A 14,901-nucleotide genomic window follows, 5' to 3' on the forward strand; every position below is an offset into this window, starting at 1 on the left:
TGCGTTTCTAAAAAAGCAGATCTTTGCAATGTTTTGTAAACATGAAAAATCTGAATTTTGAAAACGCAAAGGTGCTGATTTTTGTGGAGCCAAACGGTTTATAAAATCACGTTTTGTCTAAAACGCGCGTTAAGGCTTTGTGAACAGCCTATCCAAACGGGCTCATAATTTGCTAGGATTAGCTGGTGTTAGTCGTTATTCTATGAGGTAGTCGTTAAAGCAATAGTCACTGTTCTAAAAACAAAACCAAAACAAACAAACAAAAACAATCCCACTTTCCACCCACCCAATACATTATGCTGATGATTATGCAATATGATTTTCGTTTTTAAATAAAGCTCAAAGAGAGCCAAAGCAAGTAACAATTCAATTAGCTGAACCCCCCTGTGCATGAGAGATAGAGAGAGAGATGGAAAAGAATGGGTAGAGATCTCGCCGGTTGGTTCTGTCGCCATGTCCATTCCAAGGCCACATAAATCCCATGCTTCAACTAGGCACCATCCTCACTCCAAGGGATTCTCCATCTCCACTGCTCACACTGAGTTTAATTCTCCTAATCCTTCCAACCACCCCAATTTCAAGTTCCTTCCAATACCGGATGGCTTGTCCGTTCAAGATATCTCATCCGGGGATATAGTGAGTCTTATACAGAGGCTAAATGTAAACTGCAAATCGCATTTGCAGGAATGCTTGTCACAAATAGTGACGGGAGGACGACAAGACGATATCGCTTGCATCATCTATGATGAACTCATGTTCTTCGTTGAGACTGTGGCTAATTTTCTGAAGCTTCCAAGTATCATTTTACGAACCACCAATGCTGCCACTCTTATAGCTCGCACCACACTTTGCCAACTCAAGCTAGAAGGTCTTGTTTCCTTAGAAGGTATGCGCAATTTCCTGTCTTAGATGTATATGACCTCTGTTTTGTGTTCCACATTATAGTTTATTTATATTCAATTCATTATTGCTTTTATTTTTCTATATAAAACAACTAAATTTTAAAATGAAAAGAAAAAATCACACATAATAATTATAATTGATGTAATATAAAATGCAACACACAAAGTAGAACTGTAAGTCCTAAGGAGCATTTTAGTTAGCAATTTGCAATGCATAATTGGAATTAGGAAAGTTTAGGTGGATCCAAGGCGGAGGCAAGAGGGGGCAATTGACCCTCCAAGCTCACCAAAAATTCATGTATAAGAGCATCTCCAATAGAAGAGCTAAATTCAAAATCATAGACAAAGTTAAGAGTGAAGCCTTATAAACCAAGTCTAGCAATATCTCCAAATGAGGCAAATTGTTTTTACTCATTACAATCACTCTTTATTTGGAAGTTATTGTAGATATAATTTGTGGTTTACACGAATCATAAAGATGAATTGAAAAACTAATATTTTCTCTTTCCTCTCTTCACGTCTTTCTATCTTTTATCAATATGGTTGTTGGGAATGAATAAAAATAAATAAATAAAATGAATAAATAATATTTAAATAGGATAGAAAAATTATAGAGTCTGTTTGAAAGTATATTTAAAAAAGTATGTAAAAAAATATAAAAGTAATTGCTTATTCTTCAAACAGTACCAAAATATGGCTAAGCTACTTGAGATGCAATAATAATGGTCTTTTATTATGGTTGAAAACTTGAAAGTAGTTTGCACTAACAAAAAGGGCTCATTTATTAGCTTTGTTTAAATATTGATGTTTGAAATAATGTAAAAATTATGGTTTAAAAGGTATTGAAAAAACATATATTTAAAGTATTCGTAATGCAAAAAAATATGTTTTGTACTATGTTTCAAGTAACATATTTTCAAACTGTACGTGTTTTTTTTTTTTAAGTGATAATTGAGTATTTTATTGGAGAAAATAAGAAGAAGAAGAGAATGACAGGAAATCCTAGGAGAAAAAGAAAAAAAAAATCAAAAGCAAAAGCAAAAAACAAGAAGTACTATTTTTTTCAATTTGCTTTGTCATATATTCACTTTCCCCATGGTAAAAGTTGCTCATGAATCAAGATTTAATAGCAGGTCCACGATTTTAAATAGGGATGACAATGGGGCGGGGCGGGGCGGGGCCGAAGGATGGGGTCTTCGTTCCTGCCCCACCACGCATGACGGGAAAAACTTTCTCACCCCATCCCCACCCTGCCCCATCCCGTAAAACTCTATTTTTTGTTAGTTTGCTCTACAACTAGTACAATTTTTTTAATGAAACCTATTTTATTAATAAAAATATACTTGAAATTACAACTAAATTTATCCCATCAAATCAATTCAATTTTTAGAAAAAATTGAATAATATATCCAAGTGTTTAACAAGACAATCATAAAAAACAAATCTCATAGTTTAACACATAACAAAATAATGGCAGAGAACCATATTTGGTAGAATAAAATATGCTAATATTAACATGCTTGTTTAAATAGTAAGGTTTTAGGGTATGAAAAATTTACAATTATAATCCTTAGTTAACGTGGGGCGAGGACGGGGAGGGGCGGGACGGGTCTAAAAAGTCTAAACCCATCTTCGCCCTGCCCCGCCCAGTGGTGCGGGACTAAAATCTTGCCCCATCCCCACCCCACTACCTTTGCGGGGCGGGAAAAACCCTCGCGGGGCGAAGTGGGGAGGGGAAAATTTGTCATCCCTAATTTTAAATAGAAAAATAATAATAAAAAAATAAATAATAAAAACCCTTTCTATATATGCCTCTATACACGTTAGTAGAAGTATAGTCGTACAGACGAGCAATGCTATTAATAAGTACACGATACTTTTCACAATAAACTTTTGTAACTTTTGAGTTGTGAAGTTGTTATCTATTTTTATTTAAGTTGCTCACTAATATTATTTTATTGTTTTCTATTTTTAATTTGTTGTCTTAATAATATTGTGAGGAAAAAAAATGGCACCAGTAGACTTATTGCTAAGAGCTGTTTGATAAGAGTATTATAGTTTTAGTTTTCAAAATAATGTGCAAATTGCGATTTAAAAAGTTTACTAAAACACGCTTTTTGAGTATTCATAATGCAAATATATATATATATATATATATATATATATATATATATATATATATGTTTGAAAACATATTTTTGTAACTTTCTTTTAGAACTGAAAACACAAAATTTAGTGTTTGGTATGGGTATTTTCTACATAGAAAAAGTGTGCAATTCATGGACATGCATAGTGTAAAATAATTTATTTTATTGAAGAGAGAGAAAACTCCCTCTCGAATGCCAATTGCTACTATAAAGTTTTTTGTTCTCTTCTTCCTACTTCCTCTTATATGTGTATATATATATATATGAGCGAAACTTAGGTACAGTACTTAGGTGTTGTTCTTTAGGTTCCCCTTTTAAGATTCTGCTATGTGTAACTTAACAAACAGCACCTAAGGTACTGTACCTAAATTTATCATATATATATAAGGAGAGAGAGAGAGAGAGAGAGAGAGAGAGAGAGAGAGAGAGAGAGAGAGAGAGTCATTCTTGTAGATGGTCAACTATAATTTTAATTATGATACAATCTGTCATGATCAATTTATTGGCATGGTGTGATATAATTGTTACCATGATTTAGAAGATATGGAAAGTTAGATGGGATATTATGAGGAGTAATGAGCAGTAGTTGGAAGTTGAGAGGAACATCTAATAGACTAATGTTGATTTGAGAGAAAGTAGAGTGGATTTAAGAGAGAAATAGCGGTGAGATGTTGATTTCAGTATAGATTTGAGATAAGCATTGATAGAGAAATCTTGATTAACGCGTGAGAGAGAGAGAGAGAGAAGGAAATTGTGTTTTGTCAAATCAATTATGTGTGGGTCTCACAATTTTCACAATATTTACGATTATGCCATTCAAAACTGTAACTTAATTTTTCAATATACATCATTATGGGTTATCTAAATACATGTTTTAAGTTACCTATATTGAGTAATGCAATCTAAATACCCTTGTAAGAGTTCCCCTATCAAACAACTCACTCCAAAGTGGGCCCTACGGTTTTTAGCATTTAAATCACGGGGATTCTAACATTTTACCCTCATGTTTTAAAAAAAATTTAGCAATATACCCCTATTTTGAAACTATTTAAATTCGTGCCCTGTTTTGAAACTCGATTTTAGTAAAATTGAGTTTCAATCAAAAACTTGATTGGCTTAAAATCAAGTTATGCCAAATGAAACTTAAAAAAAAAAAAAAAAACTTGCATGGAACTCGAGTTCAAAGAGCTCGAGTTCCATTCCTATAGTGGCGTTTTTTAGTGCTATAGCGGCGTTTTTTTTGGAACTTGAGCTCCATGAACTCGAGTTCCATGCAATTTGTTTTTTTTAAGTTTCATTTGGCATAACTCAAGTTCCATGCAATCGAGGTTTTTGATTGAAACTTGTTTTTGTTAAAATCGTGTTTCAAAACAGGAGCACAAACCTAAATAGTTTCAAAACAGGGGCATATTACTATTTTTTTTTTTTTTATAAAAAGAAGAAGGTAAAATTCTACAATCCCCTTTAAATCACACAAAAGAGTCTTCAAATGGCCTTACCAAATGGGCCCTAAAAGAAACCTTAAAGCATCTACTAATCTTTTTATTATGCCTCTTCACAATTTCACGATTTCAAACTTTGAAATTTTGCTATAATCCAAAATTTTAACTACTTAGATGAATAGAGAGAGAAAAGTTGAATTCTACTTAGTTTTTTTAAAAGCATTCCTGACAATGAGACATGTATACAACTTTGTAGGCAAAATACTATATTCTTAACATTTTTGTATTGATTTATTTTTTTCAATTTATTTGAAGAAATCATCAAATTACATAATTAAATTTTATGCATTCAAGTTAATCTCTCAATTTGTTATTATCATTAACTATTTACATCAAGGGCACTTGAGTAAATTAAACTAGGTATAAAAAAATAAATTAAAGTTTACATTTATATTAGATTGCGTGTGACAATTACATTAGCATATAATTGCTTACTTATTAACATTGAATTATTATTTTTTAGATTAATTTTACTTTCAACTTCTTGTATTTTAATCTTCCTCCCCGAAGCTGAAATCCTGACTCTGCCACAGGGTGGGTATATAGGTGTTGTTTGGTTCGTGTTAGGTTTGTATTTATTTTCTCTTTTCATTTTCTGTTCTCATATGTTAGGTTTGGTTCGTGTTAGGTTTGTATTTAACATCTAGAAATGAAAAATCACAACCACAGATTTAGAAACACAAATCTCAAACCCAAACATAAGCACAAATTAACTTCTTCTTCTTCTTTTTTTTGATCTTCTTAGTTGATACAGACTCTTCACTCATAAATATAAAAACACAAATCACAAACCCAAACATAAATAGAAACACAAATCAACTTGTTTTTTGGCTCTTCTTTGTTAATACAGATTTTTCACTCATCAAAAAAGAAAAAGAAAAACACACACACACACACACACGCACACAAATTATAAACAGAAAATACAATCCCTTCCTCCGATCATCTGATCTCTCTCCGATCTAACAACCCTATGCTCCGATCTAACAATCCCGTTCTCCTCCGTGACAAACTTCAACCACCACAAGACACGTGCTCCTTCGTGAAAAACAACCACCACGTGATGAGAGTGAGGGTGAGGGTGGGTTGGTGAGTGAATGAGAGTGAGGTGACTGCATGAGGGGTGGCTGAGAGAAAATGAGAGTGAGAGTGAGAGAGGTAAGGGGCGGCGAGGTGGAGTGATGCCGTGAGTGGAGCGTGAGGCGAGACGAGGCCGTGGTGCCATGAAGCTAGTGAGGCCATGACTATTAGGGGAGCGACTGAGGGCGAGGGAGGGTGGCCAGTGGTGAGAGCTAGAGAGAGAGAGAGAGAGGGTGGCTGAGAGTGAGGGCTAGGTTTAGTTGTTAGAAAATGAAATCTAAGGAAAAGAGAGTATTTATACTACTAGGGTTTTAAACGTTTTTTTTTAATATTATGTGTATACGGCATGGGTTCAAGCTGGGTATGCATAAAACCCGGACCCACTTCGGGTTTTTTTAAAAAAAAAATCATATTCGATACTATAATTTATCGGGCCGGATAAAATCCAACCCATTTGGGTCGGACCAGATCGGGTATCCGCGGGTCAGATATAAATTGTCATCCTTAATAATAATGATAACAATGGTAATGATCATAATCATGACTGTCAAAAGTGAGAAAAATCTTATGGAAAATGTTAAAGATATTACAAGTTTACTACATAAAACTTAAAAACTCATGTGGCAATGAATATGATTGGTGAGTTTCAATCATCTCATAAATAAATATTTGAATTACCTATTTGTGATTAGTGACATATCAATTTGTAGATTTAATTTAGTAAAATTTGTAGTACTCTAATACTAATCAAACTTTATTGATATTTAAGTGTAAAAGTGTATATCTTTGAGCATTTATAGAAAAATAAATAAATAAATGGAACCTAATCTTATTTTAATCCTAGTCAGACTAAGTTATTTGTGGTGCAAATATAGGTTTACAGATGCTTGGGCTTTTACAAACTTATATCCTAACAGATCTAATTTGGCTATTATAGATCTGAAATGACTATGACAATGACAATGCCCCAGTATCTTTTTACCATTAAGTAATCACAGCCCATGTATCACTAATACTAACCAATCCTAATCTGGATTTCAGATTCTGTATCACAGGACCTTGTTCCTAACCATCATCCGCTCAGGTATAAGGATCTACCCTTTCCCAGTAGTAGAAAATTTGAAAGCTTTTCACAGCTAGTGATTGATACGTACAAAATTAAGACATCTTCATCAGCAATCATTTGGAATACCATGGACTGCCTTGAATTATCATCATTGGCACGTATCCAACAACAATACCAAGTTCCAAACCTCCCCATTGGTCCTCTGCACAAATTTGGTCCAGGCCCTCCCAACAGTAGCTTATTGAAAGAAGATACTAGCTGCATGGCATGGTTAGGGAAGCAAACTAAAAACTCAGTTATATACGTAAGCTTGGGAAGCATAGCAGCCATGGATGAAAGAGAGCTATTTGAAATGGCATGGGGACTAGCCAATAGCGAGCAACGTTTCTTGTGGGTGTTTCGGCCAGACTCAATTCGTGGTTCAAAAAACGAAGTATTGTCTCAAATTTTCAAAGAAACTATTGGAGAGAGAGGTTGCATTGTGAACTGGGCACCACAGAAGGAAGTTTTGGCGCATAGTGCAGTGGGAGGGTTTTTGAGCCATTGTGGTTGGAATTCCACCCTTGAAAGTATTTGTGAAGGGATTCCAATGATATGCAGACCGTGTTTTGGAGACCAGAGAGTGAATGCAAGGTATGTGAGCCATGTATGGAGGGTAGGCCTGGAATTGGCGAATGAGTTGGAGAGAGGTGAGATTGAGAAAGCTATAAGAAGACTAATGGCAGGAAAAGAAGGGGAATTGATGAGGGAAAGAGCCAAGAATTTGAAGGAGAAAATTGAACTTTGCATTAAAGAAGGTGGTTCTTCCAACAATTCCTTGAATAAGTTGGTAAAGATGATCGTGTCATTTTAATTGTATATATTCCATCACAATATTTGATGAAGCCAAAATCGTTAGTTGGGTCACTCGTCCAATCCGGAGTTTTAGATGATCTCGTAGGACTTGCAAGATAAAGAGAGTAGATCGAAGAGACCACCGAGTCGTGCCTAGTGGGGGAGCCTCCGATGTTTAAGTTAGTATCAACTCATATCTTTCATGTTTAGATAATTATTTGTAGTAATTTTCTTACGTACCTCCGCTAATGAGATAGATTGTCCTTTTTATAAGTGGCTTAGATAGTTGTTGTACATAAATTAGGGTGATTATTACCTTGATTGTAACGTTCTTTGTCTTGATGAGAGTTTATGACCTTTGATAGTCATTATTGAATGAGTTGAGCAGTTATTTTTGATGGCCTACTAATGATGCAAGGTCGTCCATATTGATGAACGACCTTAATGATTTTTCTGGACTCATCAATTGCCCCCCATTCCTAAGTCTGATATTGCTTTATGCTGGTCAGGCTTAGGGAATATTCTTGACTTGTTTAGATGTAGGCTTCTTTATCTTCAACTACTTTCTTCTTCAGGAATGTTAGTATTTATGTGACAACTTCTTAGTATTTGCTTTTTGAAGGTCTTTTTGGGCGTTCGAGGGATCATAGCTTGATCTTGAAAGTGAGCTAATTTCTTTGGACGATCATTTTTTATCACTGCTGAAGAGCAAGCTAATTTCTTTAGACGACCATTTTTTATCACTTTAATGCATCTTCTTTTGTTCATTTTCTGGTTGTCACGTTTGATATTCTTGATTTGCATGTGACTTGCGTTTGTGTGAGAATCCTTATCTGCTTACACTTGTCTAAGGGTATTTAGTCACTTAGCCATTTTTGGGTGACTTACATCCAATTACGGAGCTTCGTCATTTAGGCTACGTCAGTGATTTGCCTCCGTCTTGGCGGAATCTCATCACTTAGCCATTTTTTGATGACTTACATCCATTTAAGGAATCTTGTCACTTAAGCTTCGTTAGTGATTTACATCCGTCTTGGCAGAATCTTATCACTTAGGCTTTGTCAGTGATTTACATCTGTCATGGCAAAATCTTATCACTTACCCATTTTTTGGTTACTTACATCCATTTAAGGAATCTTGTCACTTAGGCTTTGCCAGTGATTTACATCCGTCTTGACGGAATCTTATCACTTAGGCTTTGTTAGTGATTTACATCCGTCTTGGCAAAATCTTATCACTTAGCCATTTTTTGGTGACTTACATCCATTTAAGGAATCTTATCACTTAGACTTTGCTAGTGATTTACCTCCGTCTTGGCGGAATCTTATCACTTAGGCTTCGTCAGTGATTTACATCCGTCTTTGCGGAATCTTATCACTAGCTATTTTTTGGTGACTTACATCCATTTAAGGAATCTTGTTACTTAGGCTTTGCTGGTGATTTACATCCGTCTTGGCAGAATCTTATCACTTAGCCATTTTTTGGTGACTTACATCCATTTAAGGAATCTTGTCACTTGTTAATGGAAAGATTCCTTGATGCTATGTTGTTTTGGACCTTCTTGAGGCCATGTTGATATCTGCATTAAGTAGCACATGCACTTACCAAGACTTGGTTAAACAAGAATTTTAGAACAATTCATATATAAATAATAAGTTACCAATAGGCTAGGCGGACCTTTTTCTTATTTCCTTGTAATCCTAGAGTTTTAACTCTTTTGTGATTTGTCTAGTAATGCATACATTTTTGCATGAAACCTTACTAGGTGTAAATTTTATAGACGAATATAAAAGAGACAGATAAATGTGTTACCTTAAATGACGATATTATTTTGTCACATACCTTGATCTTTTTATTGCTAGGATCTTCTTGACAAGCTTTTCTCTTTTTAAGATGACGAGCTCTTTTCTTTTCAAGATTCTTTAAGCTCAACATGATACTTCGTGTCTAAGGCCTAGATTTCTTTTGCTTTAACTTTTTTGAAGGTGTAAGAACTAGGCCACGTTTTTGCCCCCATTCAAACATAAAAAGTGCAATTCTTGTTTGTTGACAGCTAGAGGAATGGCCTATCATGAGTGGGATTTTTTTTTTCTTTTTGTGGAGTGCTTTGACGACTATGGCCATTGTAATAACAATTTCCTCTTCCTTCCTCTTTAATTGTATGCTTAAGTCACTTCAATAGTGCTAGCTGCATCTTGTTAGGAATGACGATGTGCGAATATGCAATTTGCATGCTATACAATTATGGATGTCATTTGACGAAATGCATTCTAAATGAACCATAGAGAATTATTCTATGATATTAAAACAAATTGAAGCTATTTGACTATATGCTTCTTAAAAATGGTATTTGTTAGTTGCTTGCACCGTATATAATTTTAAAGCAATTTAAAAAGATCTTGGTGAGTTGACAGAGGTAGCAGAGATTTATTGAGATTTATACTCATGACCATATTGCGAACGTGATCATCTAGCATTTTAAGCTTAGGAGACTTAATAGAACTTCATATGCTACTAATAATATATATAGCTATATTAATTGTGATAATTGTAAAAATTTTATAGCAATATTTTCAACATATTCCACATACACATTTGTAATAATGATGCAAGCTTGATATTTATTTAGTTTCAATAAGATAATCTCATGGATAATTTAAAAAAGAAAGAAAGAAATGAGTTACCTCAATAGAAGACCTTAAATCTCGATATTATTTTGTACATACCTCGATCTTTTCATTGTTGTAGTCTTCTTGACGAACTCTTCATCATTGAACTCTTACTTTTAAAGCTCTTCTTTGTTGGATTTGTACAACTCCATAACTTACAGGAGTAAAACTCTGCATTTGTGATGTAGATGGAATTTTCTCAACTTTTAGCTATATCTCTATTTTCTTCTTAAGGGTTTCAAATTATGACATCCTTTAAGAAAAATTGGAATATCTGTTTTTTGCATATCTGAAGTTAGTAATCTAGCAAACCTCTTATAGGTTTACATAAAATTTTGGGTGAATTGATATACTTACGTCCAAACAATATCATTTCATGTAAGAGTATGAAAACTTAGTGAGGATTAAAGCCACACTTAATGCCAGGAGATAAAATAGAATTGTCTTATTTTATGTATGAAGCGCATGATCTATAGGCAGTTCAACCATTTCCACTTTTTTCTTTGTTTTAGTGATAGTAGAATAGCAAAAGAAATGGATGAACTTAGAAACATTTGATCGGTTAGAGATCAAGAGTCTAAAATAGGTCACACTATCTAGAGCAGATATTAGCAAGAAATTATCTAGCCTTTTGTGTCAATTGTGCATGTTTTTAGCAATTTGTCTTTCCAACAATCATTTTTACCCTATTCTTGTAGAACTAAATAACACTTAGCAAAGTGTTTAAAGAGTGTTGGTGTGTTTAATTATATTTGCCATTATGTTAAACAGTTTTCATATTTATCATGCTAAAAGAAAAAGAAAATTTTAAATCTGACCTTAAGGCCCAAGAACTGGGCTGCATCGTTGCCATATTTTGTTCCAGCTATTTGAAGATGTAGATATTTTGTTCCAACTATTTGAACGGTTTGCCCCCGTTCAAACATGAAAGGTGCATTCGCTGGTAGGAAAACATCTGCAATATATATTCTCAACAATTATTGCAGGTCCATGTGGTGCCTACGCCCTGACCTCTTTCTGCTGGATGATTTATTTCATGTCGAGCTTTTTGTTGATTCTTTTTTTTTTTTTTTTTGAGCTTTACTAGCTTCATTTTGTTCCGAAAAATATTGTATAGCCACTTCTATTGAATCATACATGTGGATTGTGACACCGTAAGAGTCCCACATTTTTCCCTTTGAATGCTCAAAGGCATGGTCATGCATAGATCAAACCATTTAAATTCTCCATTCTCAAAGTTCGAGCAACATATATTTATACATAGAAAAGTTTGAATAGTAAATTTTGTTCGTTCTATTGCGGAACATTTCAAGGTAAAAAATTTCATAATATTTTGAAAATGATTTTTGCTCAACTATTGCAGTTTTTCTATAAGGATTGAAGTTTGTAATTCTTAATTTTTTTTTTTTTTTGTTAATAATGTGTCATTAGTAAGTTGATGAACTAATAACTCGTTCATAACTGTAGAGAGTATACTTTTTCTATTTCTATACTTTCATCTTTTATTGTTGTTATCAATAAACATAAATTTGGGAGATGGCTCTGTGACACAGCTTCGCTACCCGTGAATTTCAAGTTATCAACCAAGATATTATCCTTCTGTTGTGTATCATTTATATTCCTTCTTTAGCATAGCATTAATTTGACACATAATAGGGCACAAACGGATCTTTTTAGTTATAGTAGAAAACATAATAAAACCCTTTTAATGGCCATAATTAGGATATTAAGGCCACAATATATGACTTTATATTTGACTTTAATGACAAAGATTTCAAAGAGATCATCCTGCCTCTTGGCCATTGACCTTCTTTGAAGTGTGTAGGATGTAGCCATTAAGGTATTTTTCCTATTTTAATGCCTATATTTAAGATCATAATTTTGGTAAAAGAAGTTTTGGCTTCATTTTTCTTAAATGCTGAAAGTTATGATACATTATCTTGTGCAATAATATGTGACTTCCTTATTTCCAATCTTATCACAATGCATTAGCTAGGAAAGAAAAGGCACTACTGTGTTGCGTAAATAGTAGATATTGAAATATGACAAGAGAGTGTAATGGACATACCTGCTATGCTTTGCTACTTCTTTCACTATTGAGCAATAATTTCTTTGTAGCCCACATATTTTCTACTAAATGTAAATTACACAGCTTTATCAGTGATTTGTTGTCGAACTAGTCTTCCTTGTGGAAATAAAAATCCACAAAGCATCAACCGTAGGAGGCAATATGTGTGCTTTGGACTTTTCCAAGAGCTTTTGTTGATTGTCCTTAAATGAAGAACTTAATGTGAATGCCGTCTAAGGAGCATTGACGGGATCCATAATTTTCATTACGGAATTAAATGTCCACAATATTTTTACAACATTTTTACAACAAATCCTAAGTGGCAAGTTGTTACTGGTTGTTATTGTTGGGACAAAAAAGTAATCTTAGTGTTAGATTCAAATTTGAACCTATAACAACTAACTACCTATGATTTGTTGTAAAATTGTTGTAAAAATGTTGTGGACGTAGCACCTCTCAATTTCTAAAAAGATATCTGAATGCTTTCTTGTTTTATCCAACTTGGAAAGGCAATAAGTTTTGAATCCACTTCTTTAATGTCAATTTTCAGCTGCACTTTTCTCAAATGGTAAAATATGAGATTTCTTACCTTTGACGAGGGTCGTGCAATAAAGTCTGACTTCAATTTCCCTATCTTAGCATGATGCATTAGGAAAGAAAAGTAGCCATAACACATAAATATTCATCAATTATTTAATGCTATAAAGAAACACAAACAGCTCAGGTTACAATAGAAAATGTGGTAAGACTCCTTTTGATGGCCATAATTAGGATATCAAGGCCATAATGTTTGACTTATATTTGGCTTTAATGGTGGGGATATTAAAGAGAAAGTGGTGAGATTCTTTGGTCACTGATCTCTTTGCATTCTCTTTTCCCTTGCCATATATATTGTTAAGGATAAGATTTGCCAGCCAAAATAGTGGTGCCGTGTAGCTGTGTTTTACCTACATAATAGCTACTGCATATTGCTGCCGTGTAGCTGTAATGTAGCTACATAATATTCAAATTTAAATCTGATCTGTGTGGCAGCTGTAGATAGATATTTCAGTACTTGATTTGAATTGTAACGGAGTCTAAATTGAGATATGATGAGATAGGATAGGGTAGAGTTAATTATATTTTGAACTTCTTGTATTTGAATTTCATACAGTTGTAAAACTTTATAAATGATAAGTCCCAAAGCAGATTGGTTGGGTTTTGCAAATTATATCAGATAACTATTATCTTTACATATATACACACATGTTGCATTCTTTGAATGTGTATAGGTTGTAGCTATAAATCTTCTCAGTTGTACATCTATTCAAATCTAGACTTCAACACCCAAATTGGAACATTAAATTCAACAATCAAGGCTATTTTAAAGCTGGCATATTTTTCTTGAAATATCTCTAAACAGCATATATTTATTTCCCCTAAAATTGTTTACCATGAATTCACGTTTTTCTAATTAAATTATGGAATTTTCCATCAATGGCTTAACATAGAACTTGGGAATTATAATAATATCTGACTTTTTGCATGCAAGGATAGAAAAGTACTATAGTGATTTGTTTTGTTAAGTCTTATTTGTTTCACCCACATGTCTCTTAAGAACAATGTAGCGTGAAATAAGCTTAAATATTGTTTGCAAATGCTTGGAAAGTAGAAAGGGGTACACATAAATCTGACCTTAAGACCATAATATAATCTTTGAATTGGGCCATATCCTTGAGGATTGTTGAGATCACTCAAATTTTGTGGTCGTCCTTTGTGTAGTCCGTGCCTTATAATGAATGAACTATCCCATTGATCTCCACTCAGCCATAAGACCCAAATGGGTGCTTTGTTTCCCTGCTTCTATAGCGTGGGCTCTCAAGGAGAAAAGGTAAAGGCCATAGGGTTTGAGACCTTTTTGATTTGGGTTCTCACATCTTCGTGTATGTGTTTGGCTAACAAGTTATGCCTTGACGACAATGGTGTCTCAACAATGCCTCTTTATCTCCTTCATCTCAACCCAATCTTGACAATGACAATGCTTTAGTATAATATGTTTGAATCAGATCATCTTTTGTAAGACTTGGAGAGGTTTCATCGGAGTGTTCATATCTTTTGATTGAACTAAATGACCCTTTGTCACAGGAACAACTTAACGACTTGTCGAATTCCCATAGACGGCGCCAAACTGATGAAGCCAAAATCGTCAATTGGGTCACTCATCCAATCTGGAGCTTTAGATGATCTTGTAAGACCTGCAAGATAAAGAGAGTAGATCGAAGAGACCACCGGGTCGTGCCCAGTGGGGGAGCCTCCAATGCTTAAGTTAGTATCAACCCATATCTTTCATATTTAGATAATGATTTGTAGTAGTTTTCTTACATACCTCCGCTAATGAGATAGATTGTCCTTTTTATAGGTGGCTTAGATAGTTGTTGTACATAAATTAGGCTTGTTATTACCTTGATTGTAACGTTCTTTGTCTTGATGAGAGTTTATGACCTTTGATGGTCGTTATTGAATGTGTTGAGCGGTTATCTTTGATGGCCTACTAATGATGCAAGGTCGTCCATATTGATGGACAACCTTAATGATTTTTCTGGACTCATCAATATTAAACCATGACTCATTTCTAAGTTTATTTTGTTTTGTTT

General features: G+C 34.0%; 1 protein-coding gene across 1 annotated transcript; it reads left to right on the forward strand.

Annotated features, from left to right (window-relative positions):
* The first annotated feature begins 322 nt into the window (after window positions 1-322).
* LOC142606775 (UDP-glucose iridoid glucosyltransferase-like) lies at window positions 323-8,014 on the forward strand. The gene is made up of 2 exons (XM_075778111.1): window positions 323-886; window positions 6,673-8,014. Exons 1-2 carry the CDS (start codon window positions 391-393, stop codon window positions 7,548-7,550), a joined length of 1,374 nt encoding a protein of 457 aa, XP_075634226.1. The 5' UTR covers window positions 323-390; the 3' UTR covers window positions 7,551-8,014.
* Window positions 8,015-14,901: the final 6,887 nt, after the last annotated feature.

The sequence above is a fragment of the Castanea sativa genome, chromosome 8 (assembly GCF_040712315.1).
Source record: "Castanea sativa cultivar Marrone di Chiusa Pesio chromosome 8, ASM4071231v1".
Lineage (NCBI taxonomy): Eukaryota > Viridiplantae > Streptophyta > Magnoliopsida > Fagales > Fagaceae > Castanea > Castanea sativa.

Bases quoted from the DNA above. Each gene is read 5' to 3' on its own strand.
- LOC142606775 (XM_075778111.1), top strand. From the start codon at position 391: ATGAGAGATAGAGAGAGAGATGGAAAAGAATGGGTAGAGATCTCGCCG. The intron at 887-6,672 runs GTATGCGCAATT...TCTGGATTTCAG, and splicing joins AGGTCTTGTTTCCTTAGAAG to ATTCTGTATCACAGGACCTT.